The sequence below is a fragment of the Oculina patagonica genome, chromosome 13, assembly GCF_052425735.1.
Source record: "Oculina patagonica isolate OP01 chromosome 13, crgOcupat, whole genome shotgun sequence".
In the NCBI taxonomy this organism is placed as follows: Eukaryota; Metazoa; Cnidaria; class Anthozoa; order Scleractinia; family Oculinidae; genus Oculina; species Oculina patagonica.
The window spans coordinates 872,365-898,121 of record NC_135770.1 but is presented as its reverse complement, the minus strand read 5'-3'; the positions used below and the strand labels follow the sequence as shown (position 1 = coordinate 898,121).

Below are 25,757 nucleotides of genomic sequence, written 5' to 3'. Positions count from 1 at the left end.
CTCGAATAAATTATGACTGTGAATAAGTAATAGCCCTCAGACCTCAGACGATGAACACCTGATCCAAATTTTAATTTTAAAAAGACAAATTGAATTCCGTTGCCCCTTTAAGGCTCCAACCTATGACTGAAGCCAAAATGGATCTATATATCTCACCATACAAACTAAGAATTAAAAAATAAATCGCTAGTTATTAACTTAAAAAAGACAACGATCTTAATTTCAAATGCCATCCAAAAAATTCTCACACCCCAACCCATCCTACATTCTTTCCGTACGCTCGATTGTGTATTATCTAGTTTTGTTCATGTTTGTTGAGTGAAGCTTTCATAGACGTTCGTATATGCCCAATAATGTTTTTTTTTTTAAATCGCAGACGTTGAATTTCTTTTATTTGTAGGTTGTTGCGGAAGTTCACCTCTCGGAGCCACAGAATGGGGCGCACACTTACTCACTTTCCATACAAACTGGCACTTGGAGAAACTCTGGCACCACCGCAAATGTAGGCATGATACTATATGGAGAAGAAGGCGTCTCAAAGCCAATAGTCTTTGCATGTCAACAGCTACAAAGAATATTCTTTGCTAGAGGCAGTGTGAACACCTTTACTCTGTCTCTTCCAAAATCGTTAGGTTCCCTTTTTAAATTAAATGTGTGGCATGACAATTCTGGAGCCAGTCCTTCATGGTTTCTTCTTGAAATTGTCGTAGAGAATCTCCAGACAAGAGAAAAGTGGCATTTTATTGCAAATCGATGGCTTGCTGTTGAAAAAGGCCTCGGAATGATAGAGCTCGAGTTAAAAGCTGCGTCAAAGGATGACCTCTTGGAGTTTAAAAATGTCCTTCAATCGCGGACGCAAAAAGCTGTTGGAGATTCGCATCTCTGGATTTCTCTGTTTACCAAGCCTCCGCACAATCAATTTACGCGATGTCAAAGACTTTCCTGTTGCTTGTCAGTTATATTCTGTGCCATGGTAACGGGCGCCATGTTTTATCGCTTTGGCGCCAAAGCTACAGACACTTTTCACATTGGGCCGCTAATATTAAGTTGGACAGAAATCAAGATAGGTATTCAGAGTGGTCTCGTTGCTATACCGGTTAATTTTCTGATTGTAACCATATTCAGGAACGCCAAACAAAGTGGAGATCAAACAGCTTCTTCAGGGAGTCTCCCGCATTTCTTTATCTACATTGGCTGGAGTCTTTGTATCTGTACGATACTAGCAAGTGCTGTGTTTACCGTATTTTACAGCTTAACTTGGGGCGCTGAGATCTCAAATCAGTGGCTTGTGTCCATGACGTTTTCATTCTTTGAAGACGTTTTTCTAATTCAGCCTGTCAAAGTGCTGTTTATCGTTTGCTTGCTGTCGATAATCATTAGGAAACCACTAGACCCTGACGAGGTGCATAGATCACAATATCTACCCACACTCCCCTCACGCACAGGAGATGGTAAAAAGGAAGCAAGAATTCTTGAAATGGAAGAGGTGGAAAATGCACGCCATCTACGCAAGAAAGAAGTAAAGGCCTTTCGTGCAATTGTTGAGATTTTTTTCTTTGCCATATTCGTCTTTCTCTTCATGGTTGTGTGCTACGGGAATCGAGATTGTATACGGTACAGGCTCACCGAGTCGGTCCAGGCTATCTTCAAAGACTTTGCGAAGGTGGGTCGAGCTGTCATAAATTTCTATCTACATTCTTTATTCTTTTATTGTCATTCAGAGTATAACCTTATAACAAAGTAAAACTTCGACACTATTTTTCATACCAAGAAAAAAGCGAAGGGTCAGCCTTGAAATGTTCTCTGATTTAATTCACACCACAGCTGTAGGAATCACTCTGCAACCAGGTGCATCGTACATGCAACACTTGTACCTTGACCATGGCTTTAATTTAAAGATAAGTATCAGTCCGCCCTTACTTCTCCACTTCTACCTCTGACGCTAGAGAAATGCAGTCCTATTTTCGGAGGTTCATAGTAACATTAAATCCATCTGATGTTACCAGTACTAGTACTCCTTGTAAATAACATTTTTAAATTTTTAAAGCGTGATTACCTTGTTGTAGGTAAATGATACCCCGTCGTTATGGAACTGGATGAGAAAATCGTTTGTTTCTGGATTGTTCAACACAAGATGGTATAATGGTAAACCATTTAATTATGACGAAGGTTTCATCAGCAACAGAGAAAATTTCCTGGTTGGAATGCCAAGACTACGACAAGTACGTATACGTCCAGGTAAGATTAGATAATAATAATAATAATCGTCATTTTTTTTTCAGTGTTCATGTGATTCCAACTGAGCAAGGTATTTCTTTAAGATCGGTATCCGGTCACCAAACTTAGCTTCTTCAAAACGTACCTCAAGTAGCTAGCACTTGCATGTACATGCACATATAAAAGGTAAAAGGTAAAGTCTGTGTCCGAGCCATGAGGCTCATACAGCCGGAGCTTATCCCGGTTTCCGTAGCATTAAGCGACTAGGAGTATTGCTACTCCCCCCTAGATGGGATGCTAGTCCATCGCAGGGTTACCCCCCAGCAGTAAATTCCCGTACCCATTTATACACCTGGTTGGAGAGGGCACTGTGAGAGTAAAGTGTCTTGCCCAAGACACAACGCAGCGCCCCGGCCGGCCTCGAACCCGGGCCGTTCGACTCGGAGTCGAGCGCGCTAACCATTAGGCCACCGCGCCTCCCACACATGCACATATACATGTATATATTGTAACCCTGAGACACATAATATAATTATGTTTATAAGTGAACTGGACTTATTACGCTCAGGTATGTGCACTTTGCTCATCACCAGAATGAGGTAACACACCAGCCTAGCAGTGGACAGTTGTTTTGTCCTTTTTGGGACTAAGACTGTTGGTGCGCTCGTCTCCAGAGATCCACCTTGTGTACCACAAGTGTTGGATCACTGTGGTGGGAGAAATAAGAACTTTTCTCCCATTACCACCATGCCTTACGCAGTGCTGACGAGTCCCAAAGAGGACGAAACTGTTGGACTTAACGCATATTTCATTTATTATAAACTTCAATAAAAACATATTTGAGACCAAATTCAAGCTTTCTCCTGACCAAATCACTGGTAGTGTTCTCTCAACGATAAATGATTCTGCGGTCAAGCCTTTTCCAAAATTTTACCACTGAAACGTGTAACCGAATGTGTCATTGATGTTATGTCAGGAAATGATGAAAATAACTTGAGTTAATACGATTTAATAAAAAATGCTTAACTTCTTGTCTTGACAGAGGTACAGTGTGATTCACAAAGCAGCACTGAAGGACTTGTCTTTCCACGTTGTTTGCCTTTCTACGGTGAAAACAACGAAGACACCACACCTTTTTTCAAACCGGGTTGGATACCAGTCACGAATATTACTTCTTTCATTAGTAACACCGCTGAAATAGACGCGCTGTGTCCTAAACCATGGCAATACGTAACTGCAGGTGCGCTCAAAACAGTGCCAGTCCAAGGCACAATGACTGCATATGGTGGCGGAGGGTATGTGGCAAATCTTGGTTACAACTCGGAGTCAGCATTAGATGTCATGAAAAGCTTAAAAGAGAACCACTGGATCGATGACAAAACGGCCGCAGTAATTATTGAATGTACATTGTTTGAGCCCTCGACATCCTTCTATAGCTTTATGAGATATTTGTACCAGAGATTTCCAACGGGAGGCGTCATAACAAATAGGGTCGTGAAAACGGTTACTGTCTATTTACCCCATGGGTCCAATAGCTACCGGTCATTTTATCAGGTTTGTCAGATGCTGCTCATGCTTGTCATTCTAGGATTTGCAATCGTGGAGATCGTGAAAGCTTTCCGTGGAGGTCGCACGTACTTCAAGCGGTTTTGGAGTTGGATTGACATAGTGCTGATTTTATTCGCTGCTTCTGGAATTGGAATAATGGTTTATAAAGAGGAATGCGCGCGCAATTACGTGCGAAACGTTCGTGCCAATCCATTTGACAACTGGAGCGCGGACAAAATTCTGTTCTGGTCCGAGATTGAAGACTACCTGCTTTCCGTGGTCATGTTTGTTGTCACCATTAAATCCTTGCGACTTATTCGATTCAATCCACACATTTATCAAATGAGAAGGACTCTTAGGGATTCCCTGACACCCCTTACGTCATTTGCAATAGTATTCTTTGTCGTCATAATGGCATTTGCCTCGTTTGCGATGCTGTTTTTTGGTTCTTCGGTGCTCAAGTATTCCACTTTACCTCAAGCAGTTCGTACTTTGCTTCAGCTGGTCATTGGAGGCAAGTCGTCGTATTATCAACTTAAATTTGCCTCTGGTACTTTTCTGGGGCCCTTATTTCTCTTCGTCTATTTAATAACTGCAATGGCGATCTTGGTTAATACGTTTATCGCCATTTTGAACGAGTCTTACACATCGTCGAGAGAAGAAACGACAAAAGATGCAGATGACATTGACTATGCTGAATTAGTTCAGTACTTATGGTCTTGCGTGAAATCTTCAATTCGGTCATGCTACAGCTTTTATGTATTCGTACGACAAAGCTTATGTAATAGAAGACATAGTCGTAAATACCAAGTCAACGGGTACCACAAAACCCGCTCTCCTAAGTTTGAGAATTACGTTCCCAGACTGGCATCCATAGATAGCCTGGACGAGATCGTATATTCAAAATTGTCTCATGCAGAAGAATTGCTGTCCAAAGTGCAGTCCCGTCTGAGGAGACTTTCTGATGAAACAATTGAAGAAGACACCAATACAGACCAAAATACAGATCTAGAAGAAAGCCGCTCCGGCTCTGAACTAGAGTTAAACAGTGATTGCGGCAGTTTTCTTGAAGGAAACTTTTATAATTCCTCAACTGCGTCTTCTTTAGACTTTGATGATAGTTTCCCCTTAGACCGTTTGTCAGCAGATAATTTATCTCAAACTTCTGTTTAGCTAGTTATCAATTCATTTGACTAAACAGATGTATGATGTCCATGATATCAGATGATGACATTTTTAAAGGAAGCTAGAGAACAAACATATCTCAAAGGTTACTATATTATTTTTGTAAATAAAAAAAAAATTAATTTTAACTGAGAATTCCAATCATTACAGCAACGACGCTTGTAGTCATTTCCCGACGCTACTTAATTAATATGTTCGTTAATCAAACTAAAATTGGATCCAATTGGGTGCCATTAGGTTTGGTTATCGAACACAGTCGAATGTGGAGACTGTGTGTGTGTTCGATTGCGTTCAATTTTCGAACCCCAAATGACAGCAAAGATGATAACGCAAAATGTACCAGACATTTCAACAGTTAGTCTTAGCATGTATGATCAAGTACGGTGGACAATACTAAATTCTCATTTTACGATACTGTTTATTTTTATTGTAGTGTGTGATCGCGGACGGTGTTCGAACCGAACCCAGTTTCGATTGAGTTCGATTGAGTCAGTCTATAGACCGTATGAACAAGAATCGGAAAATTTTCGTGTCGGTTCGATTCGCGGATTCGATTAGTATCTTCGGGTCACTATGTCGTTCCTTATGTTGATTGGACAACATGATAATGTTCGGGTCTGATGAAACAAAGGTAGCACTCCGATAGATTCCCTACGATCCGTTTAACACCACGATGATCAATACGCTTTTTGTCTGATGGCAACCTCACTTGCGAAATTCACAGGCGATCTAGAATAAAGTTGCTTAGATATCGATACGTTATCAAAAAAGTGGCAAAAAATCCCCACTGGTTTATTCTTGACACTGGTATTCTAGACAAGATATTGGTATAAGGATTAACTACTTTAGATAAGCTTGAGTTTCTTATGGTTAACAAAACCACTCAGATGCTCAGTGAAAATGACACCATTTTAAAACAAATGAACTTTAATTATTCTGTTAGTTTGAATAAAGATCATTTTCTATGCATTAATAATGCGCTGAACCAATATATTACTGGATCGTTTTCAATTTTTTGATGTTTTTTAGTTTCCGACAAAGCCTCGAGGCCTTTATTTGAGCTCTTACCTCCAATAAATCATACTGAATGCAGGTGTTTTCGTTCATTTTTGTCAAAAAACAATTATCTTTCTTTACCACTGAAGGTGTTAATTAATCTCTACTTATTACTAAAAACTATATCCAAACATTTTGTAAAATAAATGTTTCGTTTATGTAGACGCTCGGCCAGGATATTCGAGCGAGACGTTTTCTATTTTTTGTATTCCAACCAACTGTTCAGAGCTGCTTTAATGGCGCTCAAAATACAAAAACGTAACTTTACTTATCTTTTCTTGTTTTACTGTAATTGGTAATATTTAGCATTGGTCAGGAATACCACCCTCTTAAATATAAAATTAAGTTTGAAATGGAAATTGTGACTCGCTGACAAGTAAAAGACATCATGAGCAAGCAGTTGAAAAATTCATTTTTTGTTTGGTACTTAATCATTCCGAAAAATCAAACTTTTACTTATGTTTGACTAAACTAACAAACATACCCCTTTGGCATCAAAATACCAAAAAAAATGCAATTAAAAGTGACTTCGAAGTATAACATGATGATGGGCGAATGCTTAATGTGTTGTTTGCTATGAATAATTTACAATGCGTTTCAGAATCACTCGCTTTAGTGATGAATTAAAAACTGCTTTATGAAAATGGAAGAAAGAGGTCAGACGAGTGCTTGTTTCTTCTTTTGGCGGTGCTTACTCTGTTCCAGTTGGCGCAGGGAGAATTTGGTAAGTATACTTTTGCTCTTCTTTGTTTTACTTGCAAAAGTATTATTGTTAAAGTGTATGGTGTTAACTGAGATAAAATATTCTGAACGTGAACCAGCGGGTTAATAATGACAGCAAAAATGACGCTAATAGTCACAACGAAACGAACAGAATTATCTCGATGTTGTTCAATGGTACGGATTTTTCCGTATCTCTCGTAAGTCTCCTATGGTGGCTTGAAGTGACTTAACCTCAGTTGGCGGAAAGCATGTTGACGTTAATTTCGCAAAAGCGATTCTAGATAAGAAATGACGGAATTTTGTCTTTTCTTTATTATTATTAAAGATCACACGCGTCCATGTCATTAATTAATATTCTTTACACTTCTTTAGTTAACAGAAACAGAACGATCAAGTCAAGAAAATATTTTCCTTATATACTGTATCAAAAATGGATTTTTGATAGGGTTAATGCACTTTTTCATGAAAACAAAACCCGGAGATTGGTGGTTTCCTAGCTTTTCCTCGACAAAAATATATATTTATCAATTCTGCCACCATGTTTATAATAGGCAGAAGATTCCGTCGGAAGACTTACGAGCAATGAATAACATCAGCAGAATATGTTTGTTGTTTATTTTTTTAAAGCATTTCCTCACAAAAACATAGAAATGAAATAATAACAGTATTTCTAAATAATCGATTCCCTGGTTATAATTTATTACGCAAGGATCTTGTCATCTCGCAAGTTAAGAGAGGGCGTAAACAGAGACTGGGGGAGTTTGATAAAAAATATAGGGAGATCCAGGGAGGGTGGGTGAAAAGGAGTGGAGTTACTTAGAGGGGAAAGAATTAAGGGGCCTTTTTTGTAGTTGCTATTATTATAGCTGAAATTAAAGTCAATAATTTTTCTGCACAGTAAAGCATAGAATTTCAAGCGATAAGTTGATCGGATCAGTATAACGCCAGAATAGCCCAAACATCTGAGACTGCTTACAGTTTCAATAGCAACTACCTGTACGTGACACATACATAACACCATTCATAACTGCGTTACTAAATTTACTCAGATGAAAGTAATAGATCGAGGGGACGCTGTAGATGACATCTTTATAGCCCTCTCTCCTAAACCAAAACACCCATGTAAACTCCCGCTCTTATCCATCGTAATGTTTCCGGCAATTTTTCATTTTTTTTATTTTTTCCGGCAAAGTGAAACGAAGAAGAAATAAGAAATTTTTTTGACGCTTGGGATGATAAATGTGATCAGCAGAATGAATGAATATCATACAGAGAATAATTATGGTAATGCGGCCTTCTGCCATCAATACATTGATTAACTTTCTTGTTTAATATGCGCATTATGTGAAAATTACATATTCATTTTAAATTTTCAAAATTTCTTTATTGATCAGATATTTAAGAGGATTAAAGCTGGACTAATGAAAGATGTGGAACGTAGGAAGTACGTTTTAGTAGTTGTCCACAAAATGCTTACCTGACTACTTGTTAACGCAAACTTGGTTCAAAAAGATATTGAAACCCAACAGGACAAACTCAAGTAAACAAATGAACCTATATATCCTTGAAACCAACTAGTTGTTTCTGGAACTGCAATGAGCGCCAAAAGTGTTGAGCGTCGCCTTTTTGGTCCGACTCTCCCCTCACCCCTCAACCCCCCCCGTGTTTCTGCGCTGCCTCTTTGGTCACATGAGGGGGAGGGGGGGTTCGGCGGCAGCAGATTGGTGAAAGGGAATTTTAAATTAGTATCATTCATCCAACTGTCTCAGGACTTTGACGCTCATTGTGTGTCTGGATTTATCAGAAACTATCAGAAACATTATTTCGATCACTAAATCAGTAGGCATTCATAATCTTAAAGAAGACTTTTTCTCGTATTTTGTGTATGGTTTTGATTTTTTTTTTCATCTTTAACTTGTGTTAGGAACAGAAACGTCGACATTTCGCGTCTTTGAGAAGTTCCATTTCTCCTGGCCTTTATTTGCTAAAGTCGAATTCTTATGGCCTTACTGGCACTTTTTCGATCATGCGCGCTATGTTCTTTTTTATTTAGACGACTGCAACAATCCTCTTGGCATGCAAAATGGTGACATCCCAGACAGTAACCTAGCTGCCACTGTGAATAGCTACGACAACAATCCGACAATGTTCGGAGCTCATCGTGCCAGACTGAATGCCACATCGGGATATCGTGCCGATTTGTCTGCTCTAAGCCAGGCTACCTCACCTTTTATATTGGTCGAACTACCGAAGGAAATGATCATAACCGGAGTCGCGACCCAGGGTTTAGGAGGAGAATGGGTGACACATTATAGAATGTTCGCCTCTGATGATAATGGAGCTTATGTCTATTTCAGAGACGGCAATTCCCCTGTTAAGGTAAGAATCACCGAGCATGTACTCTTTTGAACGAAAAAATGAACAAACGAACCAACGAAGGAAGGAAGGAAGGAAGGAATTAAGGAAGAAAGGAAGGAAGGAAGGAAGGAAGGAAGGAAGGAAGGAAGGAAGGAAGGAAGGAAGGAAGGAAGGAAGGAAGGAAGGAAGGAAGGAAGGAAGGAAGGAAGGAAGGAAGGAAGGAAGGAAGGAAGGAAGGAAGGAAGGAAGGAAGGAAGGAAGGAAGGAAGGAAGGAAGGAAGGGGAAGAAGAAAAGAACGAATGAACTTTATTGAGAACAAACGCCTCACACGACAAAACAAACTCACCGCATCTTCGCTTCGCAAGGTAATACAACGTAAGGTGACATTATCAGTTATGAGAAAATTTTATTCTTTTTTAGGAATTTATAGGTAATATTGATGGCAAAACTGTTAAGTTCAACACCATTCCATTCCCGGTCAAAACGTCACAAGTGCTCCTGGTCCCCACACTTTGGCATAACAACATCGCTTTAAGGTTTGAGCTTTATGGCTGCGAACCAGGTAAGGGCATTTTTGTATTGTTATCATATCTCAACAGGCAAAGAACGACGAGCTAATCGCGCTAGTTGGTTTTGTTATCGCCTCGTATCGTTAACCATACCTACTATAGCAAAAAAGTCGATCTTTTCAAGTATGGCAAGCACTCTTAAAAAGATCAATACCGTGGGAAAGAAAGGAAGATACTTACACAGTGGCTATATTTTTATCTTAATCCGATTTTAAGTTCCAGGTCCTGTTTGGCCTCTCACTACTGTGCAGTCTGTAAAACACGACAATTTCTTCCATGACGAACGTAAAAATGTCGTTTCGTTCTGTCCTAGTTAATTATCTCAAAGTGTGGTTGAAGGTTCCCGATACAACCTTTGCGCTTAGCTACATGGATCTTGATGACGAAAACACCAAAATCAGCAAGGAATTGGTTGAAAATGAGGTATGGAATAAAAATATATTCTGGTGTTTTCTTTAGTTTCTCTTTGCTCTTGCTCTTGTAGCTTACCATTGACTTTGATTTTTAAATGCATATTTTTAAAAGTTTTATAACCACTGTTCGTCTATTAAGTACCAGATGTAATAAAATAATCCGGGAAAAATTCTAAACATTGTAAAGTTTTGATTGGTTGATCATGTATAGCAAGATAATAACGTGAAACGGAAAAGACCAAATCTTTAATTCCTCTTTTAAAGGTTGAAGAGTATCTTAAGAATGTTCCCGGCTTCCTCTTTGCTGACCTGCACCAGTTCAGGTTTGGCAATTTTTGTTTGTCTTTATATGCGTTACATGGCCTGCCTCTTTAAATGTAGTTAACTAGTAGTGAGGAAAAAAGTAGAAAATGGCGCGTTTATATAAGATAAGGCTTGATACTAGCAGGAGAGAAACTTGACAAAAAAAATGGACGTCGATGTAAGCCCGGGCTGCAGGCAAGAGTTGTCCATTTATTAGAACGTTTTGATTATTTTGGTAAAACTTTCTCGAGTTTCCGCGCATCAGGCAATGCAAGCAAGAAGCCGCAGTCAACGCGAGAGTGTCGTTTATTTTATGAATAGTTCGTTATAACATAGTGGCCACATTCTAACAATGAGTAAAAGGTGATTATTTTTTTCATTTGTTTTCATATTTTATTCAGTCCCCCTTTATTTATATTTGACCTCCAACTTGATCAAACGAGCATAACCGCTGAGATGGAAATCAACTGCATAGAATCGACCACTCAAGAGATTTTGAGGCAGCTTCAGAACTCGCTGGCCAATCAAGGAGACACTCCCGTGTTTGGAAACACTATTTTGCACGTTCAACATCCGTGTGAGTACATGTGCATAATATATAAAATTGTAAAGTTTTTCTCCACTAACTCATATTTTGGTGTTCACGATAACATTGCACTACCCTTACTTCCTCACTTTTATCGGGCCATGACAGCGACGTTGGCATTGCTAGAAAAATAAAAAAATCAGGTAACCCTTTTTTAGTTCGACTTCGGGTTTGTGGACTTCGTTGGTCATGGATTACCAAAAAACGAGACAGTGGCAACCTATTTTGTGCATTTCAACAATTTCAAGTTCTACTTCATTATTCCATATTTAAGCGCGTGGATCATATCGTTATGATGATATATGGTACATAATAGTTTCAGGTATCCGGAGTATAGTACATTTTTTTCGCCCTATATGTTTTTTGGCAATCAAATAGCCAACCCCGAAGTCGAACCTGACTTATTATTGAATATTTAATATCAACCTCGTTGCGTTCCTCAAGAAATTTATAAATTTAGGGCTGCAGCTTTGTGCGGCTATTAGATTGTTTCAAATGAAGAAAAATTGGTAAGCAACCCTAACTTGTGGGGCTCGTGCCAGTTTCCAAACTGAACAGGGAAGAAAAGAAAATGGGAGATCTTTCTTTTGCTCTAATTTGGCATTTTGCATCTCCTTACCAGCTAATGTAAAATGCCAACCACCAGTCACTCGCCTTTCTGTCGGAAAGGATCCATTCAATGCTCAACTGGTACCATCCAATACTTCGAAATTTCGGGACACCTTCACTGTGACAGCAAGTCTTGATCCGGACTGCAGCATCACGAAGATGATCTTGTACAGTTGGGAGATCGCATTTGTTGACAGAGAAACGGGATTGTTCAATCAGATTTTTCAGTTTGGTAAGATTCAAAATGGAACAAAGAAGACAAATCATCTTCGCTTAAGGAAACGTTTTATCCAACCTCCTGGATTGCAGTATATCAGATGCATCGCAAGGATTGCTGAACAACCAGGAGCATATTTGCTTACGTACGAATTTGGCTTCTTTGAATTAGTACCGATGGAGCCATTAAAATGCGAAGTGACATCTAGGCAAGGAATGTCCACTTTGGATAAATTCACTCTACTCTGCAAAGGTGGATACAAAGGCAAGCAAGCTATTGGCTATACTGTCAGGATGCTTGATTCGAGTGACGCGATTCTAGTTGTTTCAGAATGGAGATTTCCCAACGGGACATTGACAGTACCTGCTGGCCGTGGCGATCCAATGGAAGAATACAATGTTCGAATAGAAGTGGAAGCTAAGTATTTGTCGATGCCTTCACTACATGATGTTGTTGTTGTTAAGGTAAGTTGGTATTTTCTATCACATGAGTAAAGCTAGGCCGTCATTTCACATAATAGTCATCAACCCAACTTGATAACATGTTACTGCACCATTTTGAAGCACCGTTTCTCCTGGTTTCTCGCATTTCTTACTCCTAAACATCCAACATTTCAAACTACCTTTCTGATCTGTCTTGAAATGACAATGTTTTTGGTGCAAAAGTGTTATTTTTTTAAACAATTTTAGTTATCTCGACCACTTTTAAAGGACCACATTTAAATCGAGAGTCAAAATTCGAAAAATTCATGGATCTGCCAAAATGGCACATGTTTTAATTTAAGTTGTAATACCACACGCATACATACTCGTTATAATAAGCCTTCAAAGCCTGCTGGTGAGATATAGTACCGGTTTGAAAAAATCTATTAGCATAGAACTTTTAGAAAAGCGAGCAGTAGATTGAGCCCATTGTACTCCCAGGGTTGCAAACTAGAAAGATGAGTCTCCAAGGTTGTAAAAAAATCAATACATTCTCTAAAAGACGATAATACAGAAAATTTAAATAATGACTATTTTTTATGTTTCTTCTTTCTTTAGGTAAACATCCTCAGGAACCAAATCACGACTGTTCTAGATCTACTAGCCTCTGGCCAATATGAGCAGGCTGCACTTTATCTGGGGAGACTCCAAACCTTATTAGACGGGGCTGAGCTTAATACTACATCGAGAAGAAAGGTAGTTTGTATTACAATAACAACATGGCGCTTATCCTGCAAACCCTAAGAAAAAACAAGCTTAACCCGATAACATATCACAAAACAAGACGATAATACAGAAAATTTAAATAATGGCTATTTTTATGTTTCTTCTTTCTTTAGGTAAACATTCTCAGGAACCAAATCACGACTGTTCTAGATCTACTAGCCTCTGGCCAATATAAGCAGGCTGCACGTTATCTGGGGAGACTCCAAACCTTATTAGACGGGGCTGAGCTTAATACTACATCGAGAAGAAAGGTAGTTTGTATTACAATAACAACATGGCGCTCATCCTACAAACCCTAAGAAAAAACAAGCTTAACCCGATAACATATCACAAAACAAGGTTGTTTTGGGTTACAAGAGAAAAATTTAAGAGCGCTGGCTAATGGGTCGCTCTGGTCCTGCAAGTATTAGTAGAACAGACTCTTGAACCTGAGTTTGAAAAAAAAAGTTAGATATAACGAGCTCAATCATTGGCTGATTCCAGTCGGATCTAAAACACATTTCTGACCTAGCCCTAGCTCTGAAGAAGAGTTATATCAAAATTATCCCAAATGGATAAAAGCCTAGACTGAAATTCTTGTTGTCTTATCAAATCTAAACTGATGACTCTATGCCAACGAAATTCACCGTTGATGTGTTTTAGAATATGTCTTTTTTATAGTTTTGATTAACATGTACGTGATATACTATTTTTCTAAATCTTGCCTTATAGATTAAGGGTGACATAATTCGAGACATGATAAAAATGGAGATTAGCAGCCTTCAGCAGTTGAAAGAAATGGCAATGTTTGTTGTTTTCAGTAACATAATTAAAGAAGATACCACCCAGGAAATTCAGGTACGTCCAATGCATTAAGTCCGTTGGTATAAAGATATACATGAACTGATAATCAAGAATGTTTACGATTCACCTATTTTTTAAATACTGGACATACAGGACCATAAGTTTTGTTCACATTAAAACATTCCCCATTAATTATAAAGTTGACGGAAAGTCACAGAAAAGTAAACGACCCTATAAAGGCAACTATTTTGACTAAGTGACAGAGGAATTAAAAATATCTTGGGGTATTAAGCCGATTTAACAAAGCTTTAAATACCTTATTATCGGAAATTAACGCTTCATGAAATTAACGCGAATTTCAAAAATCCGCGTTAATTTAAGCCGCGTTAATTTTTGTTAACGTTAATTTCCGCGCCGTTTATTAAGTGGAACGCTAATTTCCATGACCTTAATTTCCATTATTTGGAACCAATTTCTCGATACAGTCCAGACGTCTTGACACTTATGAAAAGACATTATTTCATCAGGGTGGAAATCTGCCGGTATCACTAAAACTGTGAAAAACGCTCTAGGCGCTTAGTTTCCTTTGTGTTTAAGTAAACTTGTTCCTGTTGTCTCAACAAGTCTTTTTTTCCTTTGTGCTTGTCGCGTTAATTTCCTTCATTTTGAAATGTTACCCCCTCTTTCGCATTAATTTCCTTTATTGGGAAGTAATTTTTCCTTCAATTCGCGTTAATTTAAGTCGCGTTAATTTCAAATACCTTAATTAACACAAGCGTTAATTTCCTATAATAAGGTAGATGATAAGTCAAGGAAAAAAGGAATTGACTTCGAAGGGAGCTCTCGTATAACTCAAATAATCATTGCAGTGTTAGTTGCCTTTTTATACCAATGAATGTATGTATAGAGAGAAGACTTTCTATACTACACGTTTACATGTGCCGACTTCATTTACGTTTTAAAGTCTTAATTCTTTTGCAGAGAAATTCTCTTCGCATTCTTAACATGGCCGTGAAGTTTTTAAATGAGCAAAAAGCAGGAAACATCCCTAACATCAGCAGACTAACGAAGATACTATTACAAGGAGCTGCCTTGATTCTCTCTGCGGCCTTAGAGGATGTGGATCACTCTTCGAGCATGCTTTACACCAAAACTGCGAAAGTAAATGTCGACTCTTCTTTTTAATAGTTGCAAATAAAGCTAGTATAGAATATGTTTCCTTATAAATGGTTAATGTGTTTGGACTGTGGACCAAGAGGAAGCCCGGGTTTGAGCCTGACCAAGGTCGTTATTTGTGTACTTATGCAAGACCCTTACATCCTAGTTGGGAGGAGCAATACTCCTTGTCCCTTCCGGCAACGGAAACCAGAGCTAGCAACGATGCTCAGTTCAGTTATATGGATCCCCCACTCCCTTGGATTGGAGCAGATTGTTTTAGTCTATTAAACAATAGTCAGACGCAGACAAAAGCATAACACTGTACTATAGACTAGCAAATTGCTTCTGTTACATGTTAAAGAATGAAATGAAAGCATTACGAGTGATGCATATTGACCAACTTTTTTTTAAGGAAACGCCTTTACGTATACTCGGCTTTTATTAACAGTTTGGCTTAAAAGCTTCTATCGTTCTTTACACAGGAGATAACAAAAATGGCAACTAAAACAATATACAACATAACTGATATGAGAAGAAGGTTTCTGCGTTCTGCAACAGATGAAGATGAAGTACGATTTCACTCGAATGGCATTTCCGTCTTACTGGCAAAAACAAAGATTCGGCCTTTGGGTGAAAAAGTCTTTCGCATAAGGGGAGATGAAGTTCGCCTTCCAGCGGAGTTATTTATGGGACAATGGAGAAGATTTTTGCAGTCTGGCTCAGTGCAGGTAATTTTATAACTACTAGACAGCAAACTGACGCAGGATACAAAGAATGTGCAAAGTGAACAATATTGAACTAACTACCGAAAGTAATGGGCCCAATGTAGTTCTCTGTCATGTGAGCCTATTTTTGTGGTGTTTTAGGCCGTTTTGTAGCGATTCCAGAGCGTTTTATGCACACACTGCTTTCCTCAATATCGAAAATACTAAACAGAGGACACATCCAATGAGAATTTGGACAATTGCAATATGGTCTGAATTTGAATTATTTTCTTCTCAGATTATTAGGTTTGAACGGAACCCTCATTACCAGGAGCCAGGAATCATCCCAAGAAATGTGTCGGCTGTTGACATAACCTTTTGGCATAACAACGATACAAAGATGAAGATTTCTAATCTAAGCACACCAATAAGAGTAGTGTTCTCCAGAAAGCTTCAAGAAACTCCGGACCAAGATTTGCCAGATGATAGTCTGTTCCTCAGAAGGAAAGAAATGCGTTATCACTCGTTTCTTATTCCATATTACGAAGCTGTTGTAACCGTGCGAATTAAGCCTGAAAAGAACATCTCATTGCGTGTTTATGTCAAGCACGACTCACGACCAACAGCTCAACAGCATGATTTTAATGTGACCTTGCCAAACACTGCCCTCCCTTCGTGTTCAAATAACACCAGGGAGTGGAATAGTACTTGTTCGCCACGTGACCCATATGAATTTGATCTTCTACCTAACGTCACTGGTTATGTTGGACGCCATTTTCTTGGAATAGAAATTGTTGAACATTCCTTAACGGGAATAATAGGGAATGATGGAAACTTAGATAAGCTGGCATTAAGAAGAAAGAAACAGTCTTGTGTAAAGGTCAAACCACCTCCACCTACTCCTCTCCCAGTGAAAAAAGATCTACCGCACATATTCAATTCTAAAACGGATGTAAAATACAAACTGTTTGTTACGGTGGGGACCTGCGTATTCTGGAACGAACTGAGAGAAAAATGGTCCATTCGTGGATGTCAGGTTAGTTAAATAATGTTTAGGGAGTTTTCCTGTCTCCGTTACATTTTACCCAACCTACATCTTTTACCTTAGATATAAACGTCATCTAGAAATGTATATTTTAAAGAAAACGGAAAATCGTGTTCTTAAAAAAAAGAGGGGTATAGACGCCTTGTATTTGGTATTCCCAACTCCGTAGAGAGAATGAGCTTCACAATTTGAACTCAGAACTCCTATTTACCGATCAGATACCTTAGCCACAAGACCACCACACTGAAATGGGGGTTGTAAAATTGACATTTAGTATAGAAATCTCTGGGGAAACATTAACACATTTTCTGCAATTAATTCAGTCCTCAAGAAATTAGAAATTAATTTACAGAGCTATTATAAGAAGGGATATTGGTATAACTTATTTATTTCATAGGTACTGAGATTTATCCACGAAAATCACGGTGAACAAAATTCGTACTGATTTTAAACGAAGCCAATCAGGAGCACGAACGACAAAATTTCACTGTGAAAAAATATCGTTCGTCCAATCAGCAACGCGAACGACGAAATTTCACTGGTGATGAATGAACCTACTGAAGGAAACGTCATCCGACAGCCGTTGCACACAAAAAAACGTGCGCTTTGAAAAATGGCCGAGGGAAGGTTTGCTTCTGTTTGCTCAGTTGAAGAATTCATTTTAGAACAAGAAAACAAAAACACCGCTCAAAAAACTGAACGAGATGTAAGATTGCTTGAAAGATTTTTAAAAACGAAGAACGAAGACAGAAAAATAGAAGATATTCCGGCTGTTGAGCTGAATGAATACATCAGCCAATTCATCATCTCCGTCCGCACCAAAGATGGCAATGAATACGAACCGACTTCTCTTCGAAGTTTAGTGGCTAGCTTCGAAAGACACCTGAAGAAAAAGAGCTATTCTGTAAGCATAATCAACGACTTGGTGTTTGAGAAAACCAGGAAAGTTCTTCAGTCCAAACAAAAACAGCTAAAGAAGCAAGGTAAAGGAAATAAACCCAAAGCGTCGGTAGCTTTGACAAGCGAAGAGTTGAAAATATTGTACGAGAAGGGTTTGCTCGGTATGTGTAGTCCCGAGGCACTTTTAAACACGCTCTGGCTAAACAATACTCTTCACTTCGGACTCCGTGGGTGCCAAGAACATCGTGATATGTGCTGGGGAGATGTAAAGCTACAGAAAACGGCAAGCGGAGTCGAGTACTTGGAGTTCAATGAAAGGCAAACAAAAACTAGAACGGGATCAGACTGCAGCGATGTCAGAACCGTACCGCCGAAAATGTTTGCGACCGACGGAACTGAAAGAGATCCTGTCGCGGTCTGCAAATTTTTTGCCAGGAAGAGACCTGAGGAAATGAATCAAGATGATGCTCCCTTTTATTTGGCTGTAAACAACGGTTTGAAGACGGACTCGCTCGCAACAAAAGGCTGGTTCAAGTCCGGTGCTGTTGGCAAAAACAAACTCAATGGTTTAATGAAGACCATGGTTCAGAAAGCAGGAATTGAAAACGACAGGCTTCGAAATCACAGCGGCAGAAAGACAATGATCCAGACGCTAAGTGAACACGACATTCCTCCTACGCAAATTGCACAACTATCTGGCCATAAGAATTTGAAGAGCAAAGAAAATTACAGCACCGTTTCAACGAAGCAACAGATACACACGTCAAAAGTGCTAAGCAGTGTGATGGCTGGTACCACAGCTTCGTCCTCTTCTGAAACAGCTTGTACGCCGTCCTCCGACTCTCAGAATGGTGGAAAGCAGCAGTCCATGACCCTATTCAGTGGCGCAGTTACTCAAGGTGGCAATTTTTCCATCAACATTAACACTTTAAATCAGTCTCCGACGCTTTCTACAAATCCGTCAAGCCCCGAAGCGGTGCGATGGAAACGTCTAAGGCCTTTGAAACTGGATAGTGACTCTGATGATGAATAAATTGTGACTTATCTTCTTGACTTAACTTTGTTATTGGCATGGCTTCCTTTATTAATAGACATTTGACTTTACTGAAAAATTTTGAGTGCTGCAGATGTTTGATTTACTCAGTTGTTGAGCACTTGAATGGTTTTACAGTGTAATTTATTTGTGCAAATAAATTTGTCTACTCAGTACTACACGGAAAAGAAAATCTCAGTACCTATGAAATAAACACATTACAGCATGGAAAATGCTTTGTACGATTTTTATTCACTCGTTGATACGTATCAGAAAACTCATCTATTTCCTTATTGGATCCCCGGCATTTTTCATTTTAAGTTGATCACCAATTTTTAAACCTGTGCGGCCATTCCAGACAAAAATACAGATATCAATAACCATTTTTAAACTTGACAACCTCCCAGCTTTTGGAAATGGTAATGTACAGTTGAGGGATAGTATAAAAAAAATATAAAAGTAATTTGTAGCTTATTTTTTGACTCGTTTAGGTTGCTCCTGAGAGTAACGAGACTAAAGTCCACTGCCTAACCAATCACCTGTCAACATTTTCTGGTAATTTCTATGTGGCTCCGAACAAAATAGATTTTGATAAAGTTTTGACAGAACTAACGCACCTGCCACCCGAAAACATGGTTGTCCTGTTCACCGTTTGCCTTATATTTGTGGTTTACGCTGTTGGTCTTGTGTTTGCTAGAAGGGTGGACAACAGAGACAAATTGAAGGTAGGTTTTTACCAGAAGTGTAAATGTCTTAATCGAGCTGTTTGCCAGTCACTCCCCATGCAATTCCCCCAACTTTTTATTTCCATCGGTTGATCAGAAAGCGGGACTTAAGATTCTTTAAAATTTACGGAACGAGAGTTACGAAATTTACCGTCTGAGATAACTTCTTCTAAGCAACTAAGCCAGGTTCATCTTCCGTCGATATCAGACAATACAATTAGTTCAGACAATTCAGCCTAGAACATAATAGGTATTCGTCGACACACAGATGTATTTATGTCTTTTTCTCGACGTTGAGTTGCACATAGATTACAGTCACAATCATTACGATAGCAATTTTATTGCATCACCATCCCGAAGGTATAAGATCTTTCATCATTTCAGTTAGTGCCATTTACTTAAATCAAGTTTGCATTTCCTCCCAAACCCAGCAATTCCGAAACAACTATAGATATAAGCGGTCAGTGCAAATGAAAACAACTGTTAAGTTTGAAACGCTTAATTTTGAAATGATTTTTTTAAGAACTATGTTCTATTTCACAGGTTGTAAACACCAAGGGGAGCTCTCAGAAACAAGAACACTCATGTGCTTGTAAATACGAGGTGTCTATCCAAACAGGAATGTGGTATGAAAATGGCACCACAGCTAGAGTCGGTATTATACTTTTCGGAGAAGAAGAAATTAGTGATACAATTTTTTTCATGGATCCTTGGAACGAAAGCAAACTTTTCACCCGTGGCAGTGTAAACACTTTCACCTTTGACCTTCCACGTTATCTAGGGCAGGTGTATAAGATCAAAATTTGGCACGACAACAGTGGTAAGAGTCCGGCATGGTTTCTGTATGAAGTTGTGGTGAAGGATGTCTCCACTAACGAAAAGTGGCATTTTGTTGCAAACAGATGGCTTGCTGTAGAGAGTCAAGACGGTTCGATTGACGTTGAAGTCAAAGCCGCCTCGAAAGGGGAGTTGACGAGATTCAGCAACTTGTTTCAATGGCGGGCTGTCACAAGCTTTGCAGACAAACATCTATTTCTCTCAATATTTGCCAGACCGCCACAGAGCCCATTTACACGGTGCCAGCGCCTAACATGCATGTTGTCAATTATACTGGTTTCTTTGGTAACCAACGCCATGTTCTATCGGTTTGAAAAGACAAACGATCCAAGTTCCTTTCAACTCGGTCCACTGGAACTAAGCTTAACACAAATTATTATCGGTGTACAGAGTGGACTTATCGCGCTTCCTGTCAATATAGTTACGGTGATGATATTTAGGAACATCAAAAGAAACGCGTCATCCAGAAAGTTCTAAAGAAATCGATATCTCCCCAACACAACAAAAACACACACAGGGCTTTTTACCACCTTGCTTTATTGTTTTTGGATGGCTCATCTGCTTGACGGCTTCAATTTCGTCGGCAGTCATTGCAGTATCTTACAGCTTGCAATGGGGAGCGGAAATAGCCAATCACTGGTTGCTGTCTGTCGGTGTCTCGTTGCTCCAAGACATATTGCTTACTGGACCAATCATCATTATTGTGAACACGTCAATCACATCTTTTATAAACAGAAAACCAGCTGTAAACAACGAAATCAAACAGATGGCACAGCAAGCAAACTTAGTGCATGTGATTCAGGAAGATGGACAAGCCACCAATTACAAACCTTCCGCAGAAGAATTACAAAGAGCAAGAAGCTTAAGACTACAACAGAGAAAACTGCGGCGCTTCTTATCAGACTTACTTCTTTACGCAGCATTTGTCGTCCTGCTGATGACCGTATGTTACGCAAATCGCAAACCGTCCATCTATAGGCTAACAAAATCACTCAAGGATACATTCAGTGGATTTTACCAGGTGTTGTACCGATACGAATCTTAGTTCTCACAATGTTATATAATAATAAATCATTTTTGCAATAATAAAAAAAGACCTAAGGCTTTTCTGCGTAGTAAAGGTCTTAGAGGAATTAATTTAACTTGAGGCTTTAATGCGCACTTCCCTGGTCCGTCTCTTTTTTTGCCACGTTAGTAGTTTGTTTGTTCATTTGTTATTAGCCTTTTTCGTGTCCTTTTTATTTAATTTTTTATCTTGTTCGTTTATTCTAAGTCCCCCCACCACATTGCAATGCAGAAGTATTTTTGATCGGCTTACTATTTTAATCTTGGATAGCTTTCTTATGAATTTTGTGTCGGTTATTTGTTCCTATTTTTTAATAATAAAATACACCTGAAGAACTTAAAAGCCTGTTAATTGACAATGCTTTGAACTTCAGGTTAATGATGCCAAATCGTTCTGGGCCTGGTTTGAGGATGAACTAGTTCCTGGTATTTACGACAGCAGACGATCAGCTGAGGGCAACGAGACTGGGATGATAAGCAGCAGGATCGGCTTCATTGTCGGCCTCCCAAGGGTTCGACAAATACGTATCCGACCAGGTTGGGTTTTGTTCATTATATTATGAAAATTGTAAAATCACACCGAATGCTCCTTATTTCCGACTTTTGAAATCCACCACCACAAACGAAACATGGTCAGATGGCAATGTTCATAGCTGAAATATTGAAAGACAATAACACGCACTAATACCACAATTAGCCGTGCGACTTAATCGAAATACTAAATCCATGGAAATCATAACGCAACTGGGTCAACAAGTGCATGTCATATTACCCTTACTTTGGGATTAATTAACGCTAATTAGGCTGAAGTGGAGTGAAGAATCCCGTCTTTACTGAAACTCGTGTTACTTCAAAATAAGTGTAACATATAGTTATAGAAACTGTTACACCTGAAAAAGACGGCTTGAATAGTGCAAAAAAACAACTTGACATACCGGACCGATTTCCGTTTGATGTTAAGGCAATATCCCCATTTGATAAGCTCTTCATTTTCGTCACCCTCATCTTAACATCGTACAGAAAGATCACTTGTTTATTGTAGTTTTGCTTCTTTTTTGTTATATTTTTAGAATCCACGTGCAAAGTATTTCAAGTAGAACCGGTGTTACGCACACACTTCAATCAATGCGTCTCCGACTTTTCCGATTCAAATAAAGACACTACGCCGTATTATGAACCAGGATGGAAACCAGCCATCGCTGATACTTCACACGATCATCATGGTCTTTGCCCAGAACCGTGGCAATATGAAGAGCCTTTTAGCGTGAGCGAAATTTTTCTTCCTTACGGGGGCGGCGGTTACATCGCTAAGCTTGGCTACGACACTGCTACTGCATTGATGGTGAAGGACAGTCTCGAAGAAAACAACTGGATAGATGAGAATTCAGCTGCGGTTGTAATCGAGTTTGTAGTTTTTGAGCCCGCAAATTTGCTACTAAGCCACGTCATGCTCCTACTGGAGAAGTTTCCGAGTGGCATGAGAAGGACGAGTATCGATGTTACTCCTGAATACATCTTCCCCTCGTCTGGCTCCGCTGTAAGGACATTCTATCGCGTGAGCATTCTTCTTTGGTTTATTACCATCCTTGTGTTACTGGTCATAGAGATTGTTAGATGTTTCAAGCGGGGTCGTGCATATTTCAAGAGCTTCTTCAGCTGGGTTTCCATGCTGCAAATCTTGTCATCCGCTTGTGCTGTGCTTATGGTTTTCGTGAAGGAGAATAGCTTGAAAACGTTCCTACAACGAATACGCGATAATCCATTCGGTGATTGGAGCGCATACGATCTTTTTGTGTGGTCGAGCATCCAAGAAGTTATTCTGTCCATAACAGTCGTGACTACGACCATTAACTGTCTGAAACTCATACAAATTAATCGTCATGTACATGTGATGAAATGGACATTGCAGTCAGCGTACCGTTATCTTTGCTCTTTCGCTGTCATTATTATGATGCTTGCTCTTGCGTTTGCACAGCTCGGGACGCTTCTGTTTGGTTCAGCAGACGAAGAGTACGCAACACTTTACTTCGCCCTCCGAACTGTCCTCAAAATGGCAATCGGAATCGGAAAGATACAGTTTTCAAGGATGAACGGTGGTGGTGAATCTGAAGTGTTTGCCCCCGTTTTCCTGATGGCTTGCATGTTAAGTATGACTATTATTTTCGTAAACACTTTTATTGCAATATTGGATTCCGCGTTCCATGAGGCAAGCGACAGAGAATATTCTGGAGAGGAACTTGGCACTTATATGAAACGCTGTTTAATAAACAGGATCAAAAAAACACAAAGTAGTTCTGTCAAGAGAGTTTTTCGAAAATCCTCGTTTCGAAGATCTATTCGCAGAAAATACACAATACAGCCTCCAAAACGTGATCTGCAGCAAACGAAGGAAGATCGTGTTGCTCCACAGAAAGAAAGAGCCAAGCTAGCAGAGAGCGAAAGCTTTTCGAGCTATGAAAGTTTAAGCCTTCACGAAGGATTTAGAAGCATAGCAAAAACCCAGAATACCCAAGCAAGCTCCACCGAAAGAAAAACTGAAGGCACAGGGAAGGAAGTTTTGGACGCAGAGAGCGCGAACTTTTCGAGCTATGAAAGTTTAAGCCTTCACAAAGGATTTGAAAGCATAGCGAAAACCCAGAATACCCAAGCAAGCTCCACCGATAGAAAAACTGAAGGCACAAGGAAGGAAGTTTTGGACGCCAACTGCGCCGAAGACAGTGAGAATGAAAATTCTGAGAACAAGGGCTTCTTTTCCACGACTCCGCCAACCGAAGAAGAACACCTGTTGTCAGATGTCGCAAAGATTATGAAAACCCTTCGGACGGATTTCACAAGGTGTCTACGGGAAGACAAAGAGTGGTACAATTCCCGCACTTCTTTCTCGTCGTGTGATGATAGTTTCGAGGAATTCTATAGGACCGGTTCCATGCGCTCTTTGATTCAACCTTATAATCGAGAGGTTTCTAACAACCAGACATGGAGCTACGTTCGTGGCATTGAGAAGAACCAAGGAAAAACTAACTATCGCACGCTGAGGCGTAATAGTCACACTGAGGTGTTAAGCGAAAGTTATGTGTGACTACTTGTAACGAACTGTAGCTTACTTGACATTTATAAATATTACCCATATTATTAATATTAATATTTAAGGAAAAGTACCTTTTACAGTGGGAATTCTGTCTACGAAAATTAATTGAAGTCACTTAAAGTTTTGCTAGAGATTTAGCAAAACTACGCTAGGTATAGCTAAAGTTTGCGTTCGAGCCTAGTGGCTCACCAGGCCTGCATGGTTTCCGTTGCAGTGGGTGAGTATTTCTTCTCTCCACCCCCCCCCCCCCCCCAACCCCCAGATAGGTTGCTTGCTCGTCGAAGAGATACTCCCAGCATTCGCCTGCTGGCTACCTTGCCGATACCATCCGGAGTCCAGCAAACAAACCATTAAACCAATGGTTGCCGTGAGTTGAATAGAGTCTAATTTCCATCCACAATCATTCAGGGGCGACCACACTTGGCCTGGATTAGAGTGCACGACAGTTGACAATAATCAGGTAGTGCGCAAGCCAACTTATGTTAAAACTTAAATACGGACGGTGTTCATATTTCATGAGTGTAGCCGAGAATTGATGAGCTGGAGTCGATGAGGGCACCTTGAAACCTTGTACATTTAGAGTAAGATTTTCGCATGCTTTACCGACCTTCAGACTTCCAGACCTCTAGAAGTGTATACTTTGTGGAGCAGGTTGAAGATCTGCAGATTTAATTGAAGACACGCAGACATGTAAACATGCAGATATCAAGACACGCAGACACGCAGACATGCAGACATGTAGATATGTAGACATGCAGACAGGCAGATATGCAGACAGGCAGACATGCGGAAATGCAGACACGCAGAGACATGCAGACACGCAGAGACATGCAGAAATGCAAGCATGCATGCATACAGACATGCGAACATGCAGACGTGCAGACATGCAGACGTGCAGTCATGCAGACCTGTGCAAAGATCTGCAGACTCAAAGGCCCAAGAAGACCATACGGAACCGCAGACAAGAAGAGCTGTTTGATTTTATTTTCGTCCTATTTATGCACATTTGTGTGAATGTTACGTATATTGCAATTGTAATCATTCTTTCTTGTTGTAACATTTTAACAGGTAGACGTTAAGAGAAAAATAATGCGAAGGCAATAAGAAAGTATTACTACAAATTAACATTGCTTTATTCTAGCCAGAACGCTCTAATTAAAACCCTATTTATAAATGTAAATGTTAACAAGTCTCTATTAACCAGAACATTATGGCATAGCTGTAGCTCCATACAAGCATCGCCCTTAACATGTCAATAATTTACTTTAATTTAAATTTATTCCTTTCAGTAGACTCACTACTATCGTTGTTCAATTACATAAATATTGCCTAAGGATTATGTCGGAAAACTAGTCAAACGACTCAAACGAAGTCGATTGTAGCCATTCTCGTCCCAGAGCCGACTGTCCTTCTTAGCCTGTGAAGT

At 39.5% G+C, this 25,757-nt stretch overlaps 2 protein-coding genes across 2 annotated transcripts; both read left to right on the top strand.

Annotated features, from left to right (window-relative positions):
- Window positions 1-404: 404 nt before the first annotated feature.
- On the top strand, window positions 405-5,846 carry LOC144635132 (polycystin-1-like protein 2). The gene is made up of 3 exons (XM_078494199.1): window positions 405-1,663; window positions 2,067-2,238; window positions 3,260-5,846. The coding sequence occupies exons 1-3, from the start codon at window positions 509-511 to the stop codon at window positions 4,936-4,938; spliced, it is 3,006 nt and encodes a 1,001-aa protein (XP_078350325.1). The 5' UTR covers window positions 405-508; the 3' UTR covers window positions 4,939-5,846.
- An 809-nt stretch (window positions 5,847-6,655) lies between these two features.
- On the top strand, window positions 6,656-25,506 carry LOC144634340 (uncharacterized). The gene is given in 18 exon segments (XM_078493261.1): window positions 6,656-6,730; window positions 8,783-9,108; window positions 9,509-9,650; window positions 9,971-10,080; window positions 10,335-10,393; window positions 10,775-10,950; window positions 11,582-12,249; window positions 12,826-12,963; window positions 13,107-13,244; window positions 13,705-13,830; window positions 14,758-14,937; window positions 15,417-15,662; window positions 15,937-16,674; window positions 19,108-19,341; window positions 19,885-20,639; window positions 20,641-21,199; window positions 21,618-21,780; window positions 22,314-25,506. Coding segments are annotated over 17 exon segments (6,744 nt in total). The 5' UTR covers window positions 6,656-6,730; window positions 8,783-8,805; the 3' UTR covers window positions 24,323-25,506.
- Window positions 25,507-25,757: the final 251 nt, after the last annotated feature.

Bases quoted from the DNA above. Each gene is read 5' to 3' on its own strand.
- LOC144635132 (XM_078494199.1), top strand. From the start codon at position 509: ATGATACTATATGGAGAAGAAGGCGTCTCAAAGCCAATAGTCTTTGCA. The intron at 1,664-2,066 runs GTGGGTCGAGCT...ACCTTGTTGTAG, and splicing joins TCTTCAAAGACTTTGCGAAG to GTAAATGATACCCCGTCGTT. The intron at 2,239-3,259 runs GTAAGATTAGAT...TTGTCTTGACAG, and splicing joins ACAAGTACGTATACGTCCAG to AGGTACAGTGTGATTCACAA.